The 20,219-nt window shown below is 39.9% G+C and overlaps 1 protein-coding gene across 6 annotated transcripts in view; it reads left to right on the top strand.

The window, feature by feature from the left end:
* The window catches only part of LOC139755984 (uncharacterized), a 522,691-nt gene that overhangs the window by 299,770 nt on the left and 202,702 nt on the right, over nt 1-20,219 (top strand). Inside the window, exon 6 of one of the 6 annotated variants that reach the window (XM_071674880.1) lies at nt 13,743-14,731. The exons of the other annotated variants lie outside the window; for them this stretch is intronic. Within the exon in view, the coding sequence (XP_071530981.1) occupies nt 13,743-14,054 (312 nt within the window). The 3' untranslated portion in view covers nt 14,055-14,731. Of the gene's footprint in view, nt 1-13,742; nt 14,732-20,219 lie in introns of those variants that run through there. 6 annotated transcript variants of the gene reach the window in all.

Below are 20,219 nucleotides of genomic sequence, written 5' to 3'. Positions count from 1 at the left end.
TCTTTCGCAAAGCTTTTGTTACCTCTTCTTTGGTTACCAAATCATTTTCCCTAACCCTCTCACTTTGCACGCCACCTCGTGCAAAACACCTTATATCTGCCACTCTATCATCAAACACATTCAACAAACCTTCAAAATACTCACTCCATCTTCTCACATCACCACTACTTGTTATCACCTCCCCATTAGCCCCTTTCACTGAAGTTCCCATTTCTTCCCTTGTCTAACGCCTTTATTTACCTCCTTCCAAAACATCTTTTTATTCTCCCTAAAATTTAATGATACTCTCTTACCCCAACTCTCATTTGCCCTCTTTTTCACCTCTTGCACCTTTCTTTTGATCTCCTGCCTCTTTCTTTTATATATCTCACATTCATTTGCATTATTTCCCTTTAAAAATCATCCAAATGCCTCTCTCTTCTCTTTCACTAATAATCTTACTTCTTCATCCCACCACTCACTACCCTTTCTAATCTGCCCACCTCCCACGGTTCTCATCCCACAAGCATCTTTTGCACAAGCCATCACTGCTTCCCTAAATACATCCCATTCCTCCCCCACTCCCCTTACCTCCTTTGATCTCACCATTTTCCATTCTGTACTCAGTCTCTCCTGGTGCTTTCTCACACAAGTCTCCTTCCCAAGCTCACTTACTCTCACCACTCTCTTCACCCCAACATCCTCTCTTCTTTTCTGAAAACCTCTACAAATCTTCACCTTCGCCTCCACAAGATAATGATCAGACATCCCTCCAGTTGCACCTCTGAGCACATTAACATCCAAAAGTCTCTCTCGCACACCTATCAATTAACATGTAATCCAATAACGCTCTCTGGTATCTCTCTTTTTAAACCAGGTATTCCCAATCACCAGTCCTTTTTCAGCCCATAAATCTGCAAGCTCTTCACCATTTCCATTTACAACACTGAACACCCCATGTATACCAATTATTCACGCAACTGCCACATTACTCACCTTTGCCTTCAAATCAGCCATCACTATAACCCAGTCTCGTGCATCAAAACCACTAGCACACTCATTCAGCTGCTCCCAAAACACTTGCCTCTCATAATCTTTCTTCTCATGCCCAGGTGCATATACACCAATAATCACCCATCTCTCTCCATCCACTTTCAGTTTTACCCATATCAATCTAGAGTTTACTTTCTTACACTCTATCACATACTCCCACCACTCCTGTTTCAGGAGTAGTGGTACTCCTTCCCTTGCTCTTGTCCTCTCACTAACCGCTGAATTTACTCTCAAGACATTCCCAAACCACTCTTCCCCTTTACCCTTGAGCTTCGTTTCACTCAGAGCCAAAACATCCAGGTTCCTTTCCTCAAACATACTACCTATCTCTCCTTTTTTCTCATCTTGGTTACATCCACACACATTTAGACACCCCAATCTGAGCCTTCGAGGAGGATGAGCACTCCCCGCATGACTCCTTCTTCTGTTTCCCCTTTTAGAAAGCTAAAATACAAGGAGGGAAGGGTTTTTGGCCCCCCCGCTCCCGTCCCCTTTAGTTGCCTTCTACGACACATGAGGAATGCGTGGGAAGTATTCTTTCTCCCCTATCCCCAAGGAAATATATATATATATATATATATATATATATATATATATATATATATATATATATATATATATATATATATATATATATATATGTATATATTTTTTTTTTTTCTTTTTTGCTTTGTCTCTGTCTCCCGCGTTTGCGAGGTAGCGCAAGGAAACAGACGAAAGAAATGGCCCAACCCACCCCCATACACATGTATATACATACGTCCACACACGCAAATATACATACCTACACAGCTTTCCATGGTTTACCCCAGACGCTTCACATGCCTTGATTCAATCCACTGACAGCACGGCAACCCCGGTATACCACATCGCTCCAATTCACTCTATTCCTTGCCCTCCTTTCACCCTCCTGCATGTTCAGGCCCCGATCACACAAAATCTTTTTCACTCCATCTTTCCACCTCCAATTTGGTCTCCCTCTTCTCCTCGTTCCCTCCACCTCCAACACATATATTCTCTTGGTCAATCTTTCCTCACTCATTCTCTCCATGTGCCCGAACCATTTCAAAACACCCTCTTCTGCTCTCTCAACCACGCTCTTTTTATTTCCACACATCTCTCTTACCCTTCCGTTACTTACTCGATCAAACCACCTCACACCACACATTGTCCTCAAACATCTCATTTCCAGCACATCCATCCTCCTGCGCACAACTCTATCCATAGCCCACGCCTCGCAACCATACAACATTGTTGGAACCACGATTCCTTCAAACATACCCATTTTTGCTTTCCGAGATAATGTTCTCGACTTCCACACATTCTTCAAGGCCCCCAGAATTTTCGCCCCCTCCCCCACCCTATGATCCACTTCCGCTTCCATGGTTCCATCCGCTGCGAGATCCACTCCCAGATATCTAAAACACTTCACTTCCTCCAGTTTTTCTCCATTCAAACTCACCTCCCAATTGACTTGACCCTCAACCCTACTGTACCTAATAACCTTGCTCTTATTCACATTTACTCTTAACTTTCTTCTTTCACACACTTTACCAAACTCAGTCACCAGCTTCTGCAGTTTCTCACATGAATCAGCCACCAGCGCTATATCATCAGCGAACAACAACTGACTCACTTCCCAAGCTCTCTCATCCCCAACAGACTTCATACTTGCCCCTCTTTCCAAAACTCTTGCATTCACCTCCCTAAGAACCCCATCCATAAACAAATTAAACAACCATGGAGACATCACACACCCCTGCCGCAAACCTACATTCACTGAGAACCAATCACTTTCCTCTCTTCCTACACGTACACATGCCTTACATTCTCGATAAAAACTTTTCACTGCTTCTAACAACTTGCCTCCCACACCATATATTCTTAATACCTTCCACAGAGCATCTCTATCAACTCTATCATATGCCTTCTCCAGATCCATAAATGCTACATACAAATCCATTTGCTTTTCTAAGTATTTCTCACATACATTCTTCAAAGCAAACACCTGATCCACACATCCTCTACCACTTCTGAAACCACACTGCTCTTCCCCAATCTGATGCTCTGTACATGCCTTCACCCTTTCAATCACTACCCTCCCATATAATTTACCAGGAATACTCAACAAACTTATACCTCTGTAATTTGAGCATTCACTCTTATCCCCTTTGCCTTTGTACAATGGCACTATGCACGCATTCTGCCAATCCTCAGGCACCTCACCATGAGTCATACATACATTAAATTACCTTACCAACCAGTCAACAATACAGTCACCCCCTTTTTTAATAAATTCCACTGCAATACCATCCAAACCTGCTGCCTTGCCGGCTTTCAGCTTCCGCAAAGCTTTTACTACCTCTTCTCTGTTTACCAAATCATTTTCCCTAACCCTCTCACTTTGCACACCACCTCTACCAAAACACCCTATATCTTCCACTCTATCATCAAACACATTCAACAAACCTTCAAAATACTCACTCCATCTCCTTCTCACATCACCACTACTTATCACCTCCCCATTTGCGCCCTTCACTGAAGTTCCCATTTGTTCCCTTGTCTTACGCACTTTATTTACCTCCTTCCAGAACATCTTTTTATTCTCCCTAAAATTTAATGATACTCTCTCACCCCAACTCTCATTTGCCCTTTTTTTCACCTCTTGCACCTTTCTCTTGACCTCCTGTCTCTTTCTTTTATACATCTCCCACTCAATTGCATTTTTTCCCTGCAAAAATCGTCTAAATGCCTCTCTCTTCTCTTTCACTAATACTCTTACTTCTTCATCCCACCACTCACTACCCTTTCTAATCAACCCATCTCCCACTCTTCTCATGCCACAAGCATCTTTTGCGCAATCCATCACTGATTCCCTAAATACATCCCATTCCTCCCCCACTCCCCTTACTTCCATTGTTCTCACCTTTTTCCATTCTGTACTCAGTCTCTCCTGGTACTTCCTCACACAAGTCTCCTTCCCAAGCTCATTTACTCTCACCACCCTCTTCACGTCAACATTCACTCTTCTTTTCTGAAAACCCATACAAATCTTCACCTTAGCCTCCTCAAGATAATGATCAGACATCCCTCCAGTTGCACCTCTCAGCACATTAACATCCAAAAGTCTCTCTTTCGCGCGCCTGTCAATTAACACGTAATCCAATAACTCTCTCTGGCCATCTCTCCTACTTACATAAGTATACTTATGTATATCTCGCTTTTTAAACCAGGTATTCCCAATCATCAGTCCTTTTTCAGCACATAAATCTACAAGCTCTTCACCATTTCCATTTACAACACTGAACACCCCATGTATACCAATATATATGTATATATATATATATATATATATATATATATATATATATATATATATATATATATATATATATATAAGCTTTGCGGAAGGTGAAAGTCAGCAAGGCAGCAGGTTTGGATGGTATTGCAGTGGAATTTATTAAAAAAGGGAGTGACTGTATTGTTGACTGGTTGGTAAGGTTATTTAATGTATGTATGACTCATGGTGAGGTGCCTGAGGATTGGCAGAATGCGTGCATAGTGCCATTGTACAAAGGCAAAGGGGATAAGAGTGAGTGCTCAAATTACAGAGGTATAAGTTTGTTGAGTATTCCTGGTAAATTATATGGGAGGGTATTGATTGAGAGGGTGAAGGCATGTACAGAGCATCAGATTGGGGAAGAGCAGTGTGGTTTCAGAAGTGGTAGAGGATATGTGGATCAGGTGTTTGCTTTGAAGAATGTACGTGAGAAATACTTAGAAAAGCAAATGGATTTGTATGTAGCATTTATGGATCTGGAGAAGGCATATGATAGAGTTGATAGAGATGCTCTGTGGAAGGTATTAAGAATATATGGTGTGGGAGGCAAGTTATTAGAAGCAGTGAAAAGTTTTTATCAAGGATGTAAGGCATGTGTACGTGTAGGAAGAGAGGAAAGTGATTGGTTCTCAGTGAATGTAGGTTTGCGGCAGGGGTGTGTGATGTCTCCATGGTTGTTTAATTTGTTTGTGGATGGGGTTGTTAGGGAGGTGAATGCAAGAGTTTTGGAAAGAGGGGCAAGTATGAAGTCTGTTGTGAATGAGAGAGCTTGGGAAGTGAGTCAGTTGTTGTTCGCTGATGATACAGCGCTGATGGCTGATTCATGTGAGAAACTGCAGAAGCTGGTGACTGAGTTTGGTAAAGTGTGTGAAAGAAGGAAGTTAAGAGTAAATATGAATAAGAGCAAGGTTATTAGGTACATTAGGGTTGAGGGTCAAGTCAATTGGGAGGTAAGTTTGAATGGAGAAAAACTGGAGGAAGTAGAGCGTTTTAGATATCTGGGAGTGGCTCTGGCAGCGGATGGAACCATGGAAGCGGAAGTGAATCATAGGGTGGGGGAGGGGGCAAAAATCCTGGGAGCCTTGAAGAATGTGTGGCAGTCGAGAACATTATCTCGCAAAGCAAAAATGGGTATGTTTGAAGGAATAGTGGTTCCAACAATGTTGTATGGTTGCGAGGCGTGGGCTATGGATAGAGTTGTGCGGAGGACGGTGGATGTGCTGGAAATGAGATGTTTGTGGACAATGTGTGGTGTGAGGTGGTTTGATCGAGTAAGTGATGTAAGGGTAAGAGAGATGTGTGGAAATAAAAAGAGTGTGGTTGAGAGAGCAGAAGAGTGTGTTTTGAAATGGTTTGGGCACATGGAGAGAATGAGTGAGGAAAGATTGACCAAGGGGATATATGTGTCGGAGGTGGAGGGAACGAGGAGAAGTGGGAGGTGGAAAGATGGAGTGAAAAAGATTTTGTGTGATCGGGGCCTGAACATGCAGGAGGGTGAAAGGTGTGTAAGGAATAGAGTGAATTGGAACGATGTGATATACCGGGGTCGATGTGCTGCCAATGGTTTGAACCAGGGCATGTGAAGCCTCTGGGGTAAACCATGGAAAGTTGTGTGGGGCCTGGATGTGGAAAGGAAGCTGTGGTTTTGGTGCATTATTACATGACAGCTAGAGATTGAGTTGGAACGAATGTGGCCTTTGTTGTCTTTTCCTAGCGCTACATCACGCACATGAGGGGGTAGGGGCATTGTTATTTCATGTGTGGCAGGGTGGCAATGGAAATGAATAAAAGGAAGATAGTATGAATTGTGTACATGTGTATATATGTTTATGTCTGTGTGTGTATATATGTATGTATACGTTGAGATGTATAGGTATGTATATTTGCATGTGTAGACGTGTATGAATATACATGTATATGTGGGTGTGTTCGGCCATTCTTTCGTCTGTTTCCTTGCGCTATGTTGCTAACGCGGGAGACAGCGACAAAACAAAATAAATTAAATGAAAATATATAGATATTTATGTTTTATATATATATATATATATATATATATATATATATATATATATATATATATATATATATATATATATATGTTTTGGACAATCACATGTTTACCAAATGGCGTCCTAGCTTCGTCTCTTCGATGTATATCAACTGACTGTTATATTCCTCTCTTGTGTCTCCCCCGATGATGTGATTATTACACGAAAGTGCACTTGGGAACTTTTCATGTTTCATTTTCCCCGTGGACTCATAGGAATATCTTGATCACGCGCAAAATTGTGATCCTTTTCAATATATGTATATGTATATATACACACAGGTACACTACCAATTTTCCAGCACTGTTAGTCCCAAATTCTTGCCGAATTAACCATTTTGCCAGAACAACCATGATCACGTAACTATAATTTATCAACACACCTCTAACCCAATAATTATACATCTCCCATGTGGGTAAAGTATACCATGGACTGCTAGAAATTTAGATTAGTCAAATTTTAAATGTAAAGTAAGTAAATAAATGAAATACATTATACACCTGCTCAGAACTTGGGTGCTCATCAGCGACAAGTTTTGCAAATTCCTCCACATACTTGGCAGCTACTTTGTGGTTTGCAGAACACTTTTCTCCGCACACTTTATTTATGGAAATTCCATGGTGCTTCTTGAATCTTTGAAGCCATCCTTCACTATAGTCATGCTCATGTTGTAATGTAAGTTCTTTATGGAACAACGTAGCCTGGTCCATTATCATGCTACCTGACAAGTCTACCGTTGAAACCATTTCACATCATCACTTGATCGTGCTCAGTACTCCTACCATCTTTCATAGTTTTCCTAATCGTCATTTGCTTCTTGGAATTGCTGTCTGTGTAGAATTTCAATATTTTCTCCCTTTGCTTCTTTATATCATAAACAGTTGATGAACTAAGACTGTAGATGCCACACAGCTTATGCATCAAAACACCACGGTCCATTTTTTCAACTGCTTTACTCATGTGGATCGATATGGACATGTTTACGTGTGCCACCATAACTGACACTCATGTGTCTTAGAAGCCATAGCTATGGTTAAACTTAAGCAAATTGAGCTAAGAATCTCACAGAATTGCGGTATCACCACCAACAAGTGCAGTGTAAAGTATGTAGATAAGCACGCCCTGCACACAAACGCCATCTGTGGCCACCCAGTAAACCAGTCTAGTGGCTGCAATAATTTCAAGTTCCCTCACGTAATTTTGTCCGGACTAAAGGAGGTGCCGAACCATCAGTTGCTGGAAAATCAGTGGTGTACCTGTTTATATATGTATTATTTTAATTATCGTACTTTGTCGGTCTCCCGCATTAACGAGGTAGCGCAAGGAAACAGACAAAAGAATGGCCCAACCCACCCACATACACATGTATATACATAAATGCCCACACACACACACACACACACATATACATATGTATATATTTCAACGTATACATACATATACATACACAGTCATATACATATATACACACGCACATATTCATACATATTGCCTTCATCCATTCCCGCCGCCACCCCGCTACACATGAAGTGACACCCCCTCCCCTGCATGCGTGCAGGGTAGTGCTAGGAGAGGACAACAAAGACCACATTCGTCCACACTCAGACTCTAGCTGTCATGTGTAATGCATCGAAACCACAGCTCCCTTTTCACATCCAGGCCTCACAAAACTTTCCATGGTTTACCCCAAGCGCTTCCCATGCCCTGGTTCAATCCATTGACAGCACGTCGACCCCGGTATACCACATTGTTCCAATTAACTTTATTCCTTGCACACCTTTCACCCTCCTGTATGTTCAGGCCCCGATTGCTCAAAATCTTTTTCACTCCATCCTTCCCCCTCCAGTTTGGTATCCCAATTCTCCCCGTTCCCTCCATCTCTGACACATATATCCTCTTTGTCAATCTTTCCTCACTCTTTCTCTCCATGTGACCAAACCATTTGAATACACCTTCTCTGCTCTCTCTTACCACATTCTTATTATTACCACACATCTCTCTTACTCTTTCATTACTTACTCAGTCAAACCACCTCACACCACATATTGTCCTTAAACATCTCATTTCCAACACATCCACCCTTCTCCGCACAACCGTCTATAGCTCATGCCTCACAATCATATAACATTGTTGGAACCACTATTTCGTCAAACATACCCATTTTTGCTTTCCGAGATAAGGTCCTCGCCTTCCACACCTTCTTCAGTGCTCCCAGAACCTTCACCCCCTCCCCCATCCTGTGACTCACTTCTATGGCTCCATCCACTGCCAAATCCACTCCCAGATATCTAAAACACTAACTTCCTCCAATTTTTCTCCATTTAAACTTACCTCTCAGTTGACTTGTCCCTCAACCCTACTATACCTAATAACCTTGCTCTTGTTTGCATTTACTCTCAGCTTTCTTCTTTCACACACTTTACCAGACTCAGTCACCAACTAATGCAGTTTCTCACCCGAATCTGCCACCAGTGCTGTATCATCAGTGAACAACAACTGACTCACTTTCCAATCCCTCTCATCCCCAATAGACTGCATATTTGCCCCTCTCTTCAAGACTCTTGAATTCACCTCTCTAACAAGCCCATCCATAAACAAATTAAACAACCATGGAGACATCACACACCTCTGCAGCAAACCGATATTCACTGGGAACAAATCACTCTCCTCTCTTCCTACTCGTACACATGCCTTACATCCTCGATAAAAGCTTTTCACTGCTTTTAGCATCTTGCCTCCCACACCACATACCCTTGATACCTTCCACAGAGCATCTCTATCACCTCTATCATATGCCTTCTCCAGATCCATAAATGCTACACACAAATCCATCTGCTTTTCTAAGTATTTCTCACATACATTCTTCAAAGCAAACACCTGATCCAAACTACCTCTACCACTGCTGTCATTGGATTGAACCAGGGCATGTGAAGCATCTGGGGTAAACCGTGGAAAGGTCTGTGGGGCCTGGATGTGGAAAGGGAGCTGTGGTTTCGGTGCATTACACATGACAGCTAGAAACTGAGTGTGAACAAATGTGGCCTTTTTTTTGTCTTTTCCTGGTGCTACGTCACTGGAGGGGGATGCTATTTCATGTTTGGCGGGGTGACAACTGGAATAGATGAAGTCAGCAAGTATGAATATGTACATGTGTATATATGTATATGTCTGTGTATGTATATGTATATCTTTTTTCTTTCAAACTATTCACCATTTCCCGCATCACTGAGGTAGCATCAAGAACAGAGGACTGGGCCGTTGAGGGAATATCCTCACCTGGCCCCCTTCTCTGTTCCCTCTTTTGGAAAATTAAAAAAAACGAGAGGTGAGGATTTCCAGCCCCCCACTCCCTCCCCTTTTAGTTGCCTTTTACGACACGCAGGGAATACGTGGGAAGTATTCTGTGTATGGGTATGTGTATGGGCATTTACGTATATACATGTGTATGTGGGTGGGTTGGGCCATTCTTCGTTTGTTTCTTTGTGCTATCTTGCTGATGCGGGAGACAATGATTAAGTATAAGAAATCATAAATATTTATATATATATTATCCCTGGGCATAGGGGAGAAAGGATACTTCCTATGTATTCCCTGCGTGTTGTAAAAGATGACTAAAAGGGGAGGGAGCAGAGGGCTGGAAATCCTCCCCTCCCGTTTTGACTTTTCCAAAAGAAGGAAGAGAGAATGGGGCCAAGTGAGGATTTTCCCTCTTGGGCTCAGTCCTCTGTTCTTGGCACTACCTCACTAATGTGGGAAATGGCAAATATGCATGGGAAAAAATATATACATACACATTTATGTATATTTGTATATATACATACACATCTAGGTATGTATGTTTGCGTGTGTGGACGTGTATGTATATACATTGTGTATGGGGGTGGGTTGGGCCATTTCTTTCGTCTGTTTCCTTGCGCTACCTCGCAAACGCGGGAGACAGCGACAAAGCAAAATAAATAAATATAAATAAATATATATATATGAGAAGAGTGGGAGGTGGGTTGATTAGAAAGGGTAGTGAGTGGTGGGATGAAGAAGTAAGATTATTAGTGAAAGAGAAGAGAGAGGCATTTGGACAATTTTTGCAGGGAGAAAATGCAATTGAGTGGGAGATGTATAAAAGAAAGAGACAGGAGGTCAAGAGAAAGGTGCAAGAGGTGAAAAAGAGGGCAAATGAGAGTTGGGGTGAGAGAGTATCATTAAATTTTAGGGAGAATAAAAAGATGTTCTGGAAGGAGGTAAATAAAGTGCGTAAGAAAAGGGAGCTAATGGGAACTTCAGTGAAGGGTGCAAATGGGGAGGTGATAACAAGTAGTGGTGATGTGAGAAGTAGATGGAGTGAGTATTTTGAAGGTTTGTTGAATGTGTTTGATGATAGAGTGGCAGATATAGGGTGTTTTGGTCGAGGTGATGTGCAAAGTGAGAGGGTTAGGGAAAATGATTTGGTAAACAAAGAAGAGGTAGTAAAAGCTTTGCGGAAGATGAAAGCCGGCAAGGCAGCAGGTTTGGATGGTATTACAGTGGAATTTATTAAAAAAGGGGGTGACTGTATTGTTGACTGGTTGGTAAGGCTATTTAATGTATGTATGATTCATGGTGAGGTGCCTGAGGATTGGCGGAATGCGTGCATAGTGCCATTGTACAAAGGCAAAGGGGATAAGAGTGAGTGCTCAAATTACAGAGGTATAAGTTTGTTGAGTATTCCTGGTAAATTATATGGGAGTGTATTGATTGAGAGGGTGAAGGCATGTACAGAGCATCAGATTGGGGAAGAGCATTGTGATTTCAGAAATGGTAGAGGATGTGTGGATCAGGCGTTTGCTTTGAAGAATGTATGTGAGAAATACTTAGAAAAGCAAATGGATTTGTATGTAGCATTTATGGATCTGGAGAGTTGATGTATGTAGCATTTATGGATCTGGAGAAGGCATATGATAGAGTTGATAGAGATGCTCTGTGGAAGGTATTAAGAATATATGGTGTGGGAGGCAAGTTGTTAGAAGCAGTGAAAAGTTTTTATCGAGGATGTAGGGCATGTGTACATGAAGGAAGAGAGGAAAGTGATTGGTTCTCAGTGAATGTAGGTTTGCGGCAGGGGTGTGTAATGTCTCCATGGTTGTTTAATTTGTTTATGGATGGGGTTGTTAGGGAGGTGAATGCAAGAGTTTTGGAAAGAGGGGCAAGTATGAAGTCTGTTGTGAATGAGAGAGCTTGGGAAGTGAGTCAGTTGTTGTTCGCTGATGATACAGCACTGGTGGCTGATTCATGTGAGAAACTGCAGAAGCTGGTGACTGAGTTTGGTAAAGTGTGTGAAAGAAGAAAGTTAAGAGTAAATGTGAATAAGAGCAAGGTTATTAGGTACAGTAGGGTTGAGGGTCAAGTCAATTGGGAGGTAAGTTTGAATGGAGAAAAACTGGAGGAAGTAAAGTGTTTTAGATATCTGGGAGTGGATCTGGCAGCGGATGGAACCATGGAAGCGGAAGTGAATCATAGGGTGGGGGAGGGGGCGAAAATCCTGGGAGCCTTGAAGAATGTGTGGAATTCGAGAACATTATCTCGGAAAGCAAAAATGGGTAAGTTTGAAGGAATAGTGGTTCCAACAATGTTGTATGGTTGCGAGGCGTGGGCTATGGATAGAGTTGTGCGCAGGAGGGTGGATGTGCTGGAAATGAGATGTTTGAGGATAATATGTTGTGTGAGGTGGTTTGATCGAGTAAGTAATGTAATGGTAAGAGAGATGTGTGGAAATAAAAAGAGCGTGGTTGAGAGAGCAGAAGAGGGTGTTTTGAAATGGTTTGGGCACATGGAGAGAATGAGTGAGGAAAGATTGACCAAGAGGATATATGTGTCGGAGGTGGAGGGAACGAGGAGAAGTGGGAGACCAAATTGGAGGTGGAAAGATGGAGTGAAAAAGATTTTGAGTGATCGGGGCCTGAACATGCAGGAGGGTGAAAGAGGGCAAGGAATAGAGTGAATTGGATCGATGTGGTATACCGGGGTTGACGTGCTGTCAGTGGATTGAATCAGGGCATGTGAAGCATCTGGGGTAAACCATGGAAAGTTGTGTGGCGCCTGGATGTGGAAAGGGAGCTGTGGTTTCGGGCATTATTGCGTGGCAGCTAGAGACTGAGTGTGAACGAATGGGGCCTTTGTTGTCTTTTCATAGTGCTACCTCACACACACATGAGGGGGGAGGGGGAAGGTATTCCATGTGTGGTGAGGTGGCGATGGGAGTGAATGGGGGCAGACAGTGTGAATTGTGTGCATGGGTATATATGTATGTGTCTGTGTATGTATATATATACATATATATATATATGTGTACATTGAGATGTATAGGTATGTATATTTGCGTGTGTGGACGTGTGTGTGTATACATTGTGTATGGGGGTGGGTTGGGCCATTTCTTTCGTCTGTTTCCTTGCGCTACCTTGCAAACGCGGGAGACAGTGACAAAGCAAAATAAATAAATAAATAAATATCTATGTATATACATGTTTATGTGGGTGTGTTAGGCCATTCTGTCGTCTGTTTCCTTGCGCTACCTCGCTAACGTGGGAGACAGCAATTAAGTAAAATGAATCATAAAGATATATATATGATCATTGAAAAATGTTAACCAGTGCACTAAATAAAAAAAAAGGATGTTAATACTTAGTATGGAAAAAGCCAGTCTGGTAACATGTCTTGAACAGAACTCGATTCAAGGATTTTGTGCTGACAAGAGGGCAGAAGGAGGAGGCCCATAATTTCACTTCTTTGATAGTGTTTGATTAGTAGAAGTTGAGCCTAGAACAATTGATTACCACTGCTATGGTTGAGTACAAAGCAAGGGATAGGGAAGGCCAGGGCTTCCACCATCCTAACCATGATTTTTCAAGAGTATCCTAGAGAATCTCTCATGCTTGTGGAACACCACAGAGGAGAGAAATAACAGGTTTTGAATAGAGCTCAAGTTATGATAATGGATAGTGAAAAGTGATTGTAATGTCAGAGGGTAAACAGAGTGAGGATTGTAGACATTAGAAAGCAGTGCTTGTTGGAAGAGATTATTTTGATAATTTTTGTGTTGCTGAATATTTATTTGGAAGAAAATGCCCAGTAGTAAGATGGTGGTAGTTCTCATTGATGAAATGATGAGAGAGAGTGGGATATCATTCTAAAGGATCTCTTATGTAGTGGGGAGGAAATCATATAAAGATAATTAATTTTGTTTGTTTATATGTATTTTATAATTGATACCAATATTTTGCTAATTGCAATATTTAGTTTATTATGCAGGATTTTCTTGTATTAGAATTTAAGGTTGCTATTCCTCACAGGTGGAGTCAAAGAGGGTTCATCAAAACAGAGATGGAAGTGGGACCAGCAGCAAGATTCATCAGTGTTCTTACTGTAAATATTTCACCTCTAAAAAAATTAACTTAATAAATCATACACGCATTCACACTGGAGAAAAGCCATTTATATGTTCGCACTGTCCTGCTGCATTTTCTCAGAAAGGAAATTTAAAGTCACATATACGTACTCATACTGGTGAAAAACCATATGCTTGTACAAGATGTCCTTATCGAGCTGCCCAAAGAAATACCTTAATGAGTCATTTTTTAAGCTTCCACAAGAATGATGGGTAGGATTTGTTCCTTGTGATTTTTTAAAGTAGTAGTTTAATGATTCATCCAAGAAACGTATTATTAGTAGCAAAATTACTAATCCACTTAAACACTTTTTAAATCTGATTGCTAGTCCTATATTGTCATGAGGTCAGCAGTTGAATAATGAATTTTATGAGGTCTGAACAAAGCTAATGTAGAAATGGTAATTCTGTTATATGAAGTAGAAAAATGTTTGCACACATATCTGAATTGTTTTAAACAATCAAATGTAATTTGCCATACTCATAAAACTTGGGCTGCATCTCCTAAATAAGTGACTCTCACAGTATCAGTTCTTTTTGCTCTTGCATGACAGGAATACTATTGTTAAGCTCCTATTATGATAATTTGTTTATGCAGCCAAATTTCCTGGGCTTAAGAGTAGTCAGATGCTCCTCAGATTTACATTTCATATATAAGACGATGGAAAGAATTTTTGGACTTTCACTTGTTGGATCAGGTGGAAAATGTATAGAAAACTGTAGATATAAGAGAACCTGTGATTGTTTTAGTAAGGAAGCACTTTATGAAGGAAGTGAGGTGAAGAGCATTTCTTTCCACTTATCCATTCCATTACTGCCCCTCGTCTGTTACCTTGTACCCCATACTTTTTATCCAGTGCTGATGACTTTTTGAATAAAATTTCCTTGTTAGAATTCAAGATATTTTTGTCCTGATTATCATGCAATCAGTGTTCTTTGTGCAGTTTCATTTTACTGTTATTTTTGTGCCTTCATTTACAAATACTCCATAATTGTGGAAAATTTATTTTACATGAAAGGTGATATATGCCATATTCACACAAAGGAGAATCTTAGGTTAACCAAATTAACTTTAAAGTGTTCATAGTGCTGTTCCAGTAACATGGGTTGGATCAAGTGCATGCATCCTCACAAACCAATCAGATTTAACTTTAACATATGTGCAGTGTTTTAGATTAAACAGTTTTCATATTAGAACTTTTGACATTTATTTGACTTGCCCACAAAGTTAATTCATCAGGTGAGATCTACATTTTTCCATTCACTTTTACTCTCCCCAAACAAATTAGCTTCTTGGTTGTTCGTCATTTGTCATTTTTGTAGCATTATTGTTTGAAATACCCTTACCCTGAACAGCCCACTTTCAAAATTTGTCAGTCTTCTTGGTTTTTCTGTTTCCCCATACCTTCAGTATAGTAACTTTTATGAGTACCTTTTCATACCACATATGTTTTTCATGGCTTCATTTGTCATATATTCTTTCATTCTTGATTAACTTTGCAAGTTATTTTTCTCTCCTACTTTTATTTTTTGCTGAGGAAGTACTTAGCAGTGGCATGAATATCACACATAAAAATTTTATGGTTATTCAATGTGAATAGACAGATTTCTCAGAATTTGAACATCACTTATTATGATTTTATAGTTATACATTGTGAATAGATATATTTCTCAGAATTGGACAATCTGCACAACCCATAGGAATATAGTGTTGGGGCAAGATCATACTTTTGTCAGCTGGGTGATTAGTATCATTGAATTATATAGGAAGTATAGAAGAAATGAACCTTTGTCAGATGTGATTGTGGCTATATATTGCACACACAATAAACAAAATGGAACTGACTGATAAATTTGAGGGATGCATCTACAGCTCCACAACAACGCTTGAGAATTGATATCAAAGAGCATGAATACAAAGACACAGCAGTTGAAGAAATTCAGATGGAAAGAAGGCACTTCTAGAGGAACCTGTCAAAGAAAAAGGTCAAGATGATTTCTTTTGAATATCTTCGAGATATGATAACACCCAGGACACTTTTTATGAGACTCCAATAACTTCAAGGTTGTATGCCATGAGGGAACAGGGAAAGGGTGGACTCTTTTGAAGTAAGAGTATCCTTGATGAGACTGTACGCCTTTCCATCTGCTGACAATTGTACAATCTCGCTGCCGTTGGTCTCTCACTCACAGTGTAGCCATTCACAGGTAGAGTCCAGTAAAATTGCAGATGGGAGAGGAGCATCAATGGAAAATCCTACAAGAGATGGTCCCCAGCTTATATGCAGAAATATCTTCCCACTGGCATAACAGACATGGATGATTGTAAAATACTACCCCTGAAATCCAGAACGCAGTATGCACAAAAACAAATCACTTTAACCAGGGATCCAGATATTTCAACACCTTGCCTGAAATCATAAGAAACACCATGGGATACTCAGTGGAGAAGTATAAGAGGGCCCTGGACATTACCTATGAAATGAACCAGACCAGCTAGGAAGTAGGGGCTATGTGGGCCTGCAGATTGTTTTCTAACATTTTGGTCAACCAGTAATCCATACCTGCAGCCTGGACCCAGTCCAGGCTATAGGGATAAAAGAGCCCCCAAAATTGCATCAGGTATATGCCTGTCAATGAAAAAAATCAGCAAAAGGAGATGCCCATTACACATTGACCAAAAACTTTCAGAAAATAAGAAACAGAACAAGATGTATTTTTGAGGCAAGGAAGAGAAACAGGATATTGACTGTGCAGAGGAACAGAAAATGAGGCACAGTAGTTTAGTAGTGAAGCTATGGAGAGGGTAATATGTACTGTTAAAAACAGAACAGTGAGGGAGATATGCAATTTATTCAATAGAAGGTTTAGAGAATTGTGCAGTAATTAGAATCAATGCATGTTAATGTAAACAGACTCTGGAGAAAACACAGGTATGGGATTTAAAAATCAGTAATACAGGGCTTAGCTACTACATTGGTTGTGCCAAAATTGGGAGCTGACAAAGTGGGAGACAGGTAAACACAGGTCATATATAATTTTTGAACCAGAAAAGACCATATTCTAGTGAGCGAAGAAAGAGTAGTGAGGGAAGACTTTCATTTTGAAAACTACTAGAGGCTATAGACATGTAAACAATTTCTGAGATAAAAGAAACAAAGGGAAGAGGTTGGAATAATTAAAACATAAGGGGACAACTAGTAATGATTACTTTCAGTTTGGAGTTTTGTAGCTAAGAGGAACTTAGAAAGTCGCTAACAGGGAGGAATGTTGAGGGGGTATTCATCAGAGGTGGTAAACTGGGGGAAGAAAGAGAAAGAAATACACTTTAGTCATAAGACATAAAAACAGAGACATCTAAAGATGTTAGAAACTGGGACAAGCCTCTCGCTGGTTTAGAGATGCCTTGAATGTTAACTCTTTAATATCTACTGACATGTATCTTCGCAGGTCCATGAAGCTTCACTAGACATATATCTTCAGTGAGAAAATTTATGCCATAGTTTCAAAGCTATGTCCTGGATAGGGATAGGGTGTGGGAATGCATAGGGTGCTGAAAGCTTCCACAAGACACTGCCGCTCAGTTACCTTGCAGACATGACAGGGGAAGGAAGTGCTTAGTTTGTGTCAATGTTATCCCGTTTACCACTTTCTGCTGATAGATATATGAATGTTACGTATAAAGTTATTGAATATCTTTGTAAAGGAATAAAAGCAAAATTATAGTCATTCCATCAATATTTAAGGTAGAAAAAATGAATATTAAGACATACAAGAAAGCAACATGGCCCTCCCTTGTCACTGATAGATGTGGATCAGTAGCCCCCTCTGTGGGCATTATCAAGCTGAATCTATTCCCTTGCTGCCTATGTCTCATTCTGTAGGGGTAAAAAGATTTTCTGTATGGGTATGAAAACCTTAAATGTTTAGAAAAGGAAGCAAACAGTGTGAGGATCTTAGAGGGTTGAATAGTACGTGTCAACTGAGACTGATAAATGGAAATGGACTGGTAGCAAAAAGAAAGTGGCAGGAATTCAAGAAATTGATTAAAGGAAACAGATTAGATCTTGCAGAAGTGAAAATATATCTTCCCAAAGAGATGAGATCTGACTTAATATGTTGAGAGTGTGACACGATAACAAGGAGGGAAAGAGAAAATGATGGGGGAGGGTGACTGGCCTTCTTGACCAGGGTCAGTATTAAGTTTCACAAAATACCAATGGATGGGATTTTCAAACTGTACAGAATGGAAAGAGTAACTGTCCCTACCAATAAGTTCTGCGACAAGATTTTTGTTAGAAATTTAGAGCCAACACATTGTACTCACTGCATGTCTTAGATGATGAATAATATTATATCTCTTTGAGTATCACATAACTTTCAATCCATGGTATGTCATGGACTATCTATTTTTCTATTGTGTCTGTAGTTGTTCCATATATGTTTCTTATTTCTTCTTGTATTGAATAATCTTTCTAGCTTGTTGATGGACTCATATATTTTTTTCTTTCTTTTTCATACATTCTCACATATTGTTGCAGACTTAACAGTCTTGTATCTTCCATGCTGAGATGCTTTTGGATCATTCACATTATTCTTGATCTCAGTTAGTTGCAAAGCACTTCATTTGTCTTCCCCTTCTTCCTTCTGGGCTTTAGAATTTAATCATACCAACTTTTACCTTCCTTTGTTTGTCTGAATTCATTATCACAAATAGCAGTAATGCTTGTTGTTTTTGTTGTATTATTCCCAATAAAACATCCTCTTCTTCAGACCGGATCCATATGCCACCACTTTGAATTTTGCTGTTAAAAACTGATCCATTTTCCAAATTTGCCTGTAATGTTTAGTTTTATCACTTCCTCTAATATTACCTCATAGTTTACATTGTCAAGTGATTTAGCAAATCTAGAAAGAGCTTTCATTTTTTTTCCTTGCAAGAGTTTCATAAATGTTATTGTCAGAAATTAAGAGTTATGTTTGTGCACTTTTGCCTGGTACAAATTCTTGCTGGGCTTCATTTATGTAATTTCTGTTAGTCATGTTTTCCAGTGTATTTGATTATAGGTGATGTTAGGCAAAGTGGTTGATAGTATTTTGGTACTAGCTTAAATCATCATTAATGTAATGGTGTTATTTGTGAAATTTTGTGTATGCCTGATATATTGGATTTGCATAATGGTGTTGAATTACAATCCTCCTGAAAATTTTTATGAAGTAGAACAAACATTCAGTGATAACAGTGAGGAGAAAATCAGGGTGGTGTAGGAAGCCACAAGACATTAACTTTTCAAAGTAAAGTTCTCGTAATGGAAGATTCCAATTAAAAAGAAATAGACTGGGAGAACTTCAGTGCCCTTGGACATAAGAGTTTAATAGAGACACAAGGTCTTAGAGTGTATACAGATATATTTCCTGTGTCAGCATATCACAAAGCAGACTAGAATTTGAGGGAGTAATACCCCATTATCATTAGATTTTATCTTTACTCAAAGTAACATGGAAATTTGATATATCAGGTATGATACACCATGTGGTAAAAGTTATCCTGTAATGCTTTGGTGTAACTATGTGCTGAATGAGGACATAAAAAGGTTAGACAAAAGCAGATTTGAAGGGGAGATGTTATTATTTTTTCATGCTTGTTTGTCATTTCCATCATTAGCCAGTTAGGACCAGGATTAGACAAAGAAAAGACCTCATTCACTCACATCCTTTTTTTTTTTCATGTATAATGCACTGATACCACAGATGCCTATCCACACCTAGGCCCCACAAACCTTTTCTCTTGGCTGCTAAATATGCCCTGGTTCAGCCCATTGACAGCATGTCAGCACCAGTATACTTCATCGCTATAGTTCACTTTGTCCCCCTTACTCAAAATAATATTCATTCCATCTCTCTATCTCTAATTCTGTCTCCCCTTTTTCCTTGTCCCCTATACTTTTGACATATGATAAACCCTAATGTAGCAGATTTCAGATTTAACAGACCAGGCAAATAATGATACAATGATTAATAGTAATTCAAAAAATTTTGAAAATAAATAATCTCAAACGATGCACCATCTGCATTTCATATCACACTTGTTTTTTGGTAGTTTGGGGTATACTCACTTTGTTTCGGTCTCACTCTGCCTCACCCTACTGTGCGGTCAGGTTGTATACAGAGAATTGTGACTTCATTAAGTGATTTTGCAATCCTTACATTTCAAAATGGCATCAAGTGATAGAGGACTTAAAAGAAGGTATATGAACTGTATATTGTATTTAAGAATGGCTCATTGGTTACATTCTCAATTTGATGGACTTCTCATTAATGGACACCCCTCCCCCTGATTAGTCTGTAAATTAAGGATTTGCTGTATATCCTCTTCGTCAAC

Source organism: Panulirus ornatus, chromosome 20 (assembly GCF_036320965.1).
Source record: "Panulirus ornatus isolate Po-2019 chromosome 20, ASM3632096v1, whole genome shotgun sequence".
NCBI lineage: Eukaryota > Metazoa > Arthropoda > Malacostraca > Decapoda > Palinuridae > Panulirus > Panulirus ornatus.
This window is presented reverse-complemented; position numbering and strand designations above follow the sequence as displayed.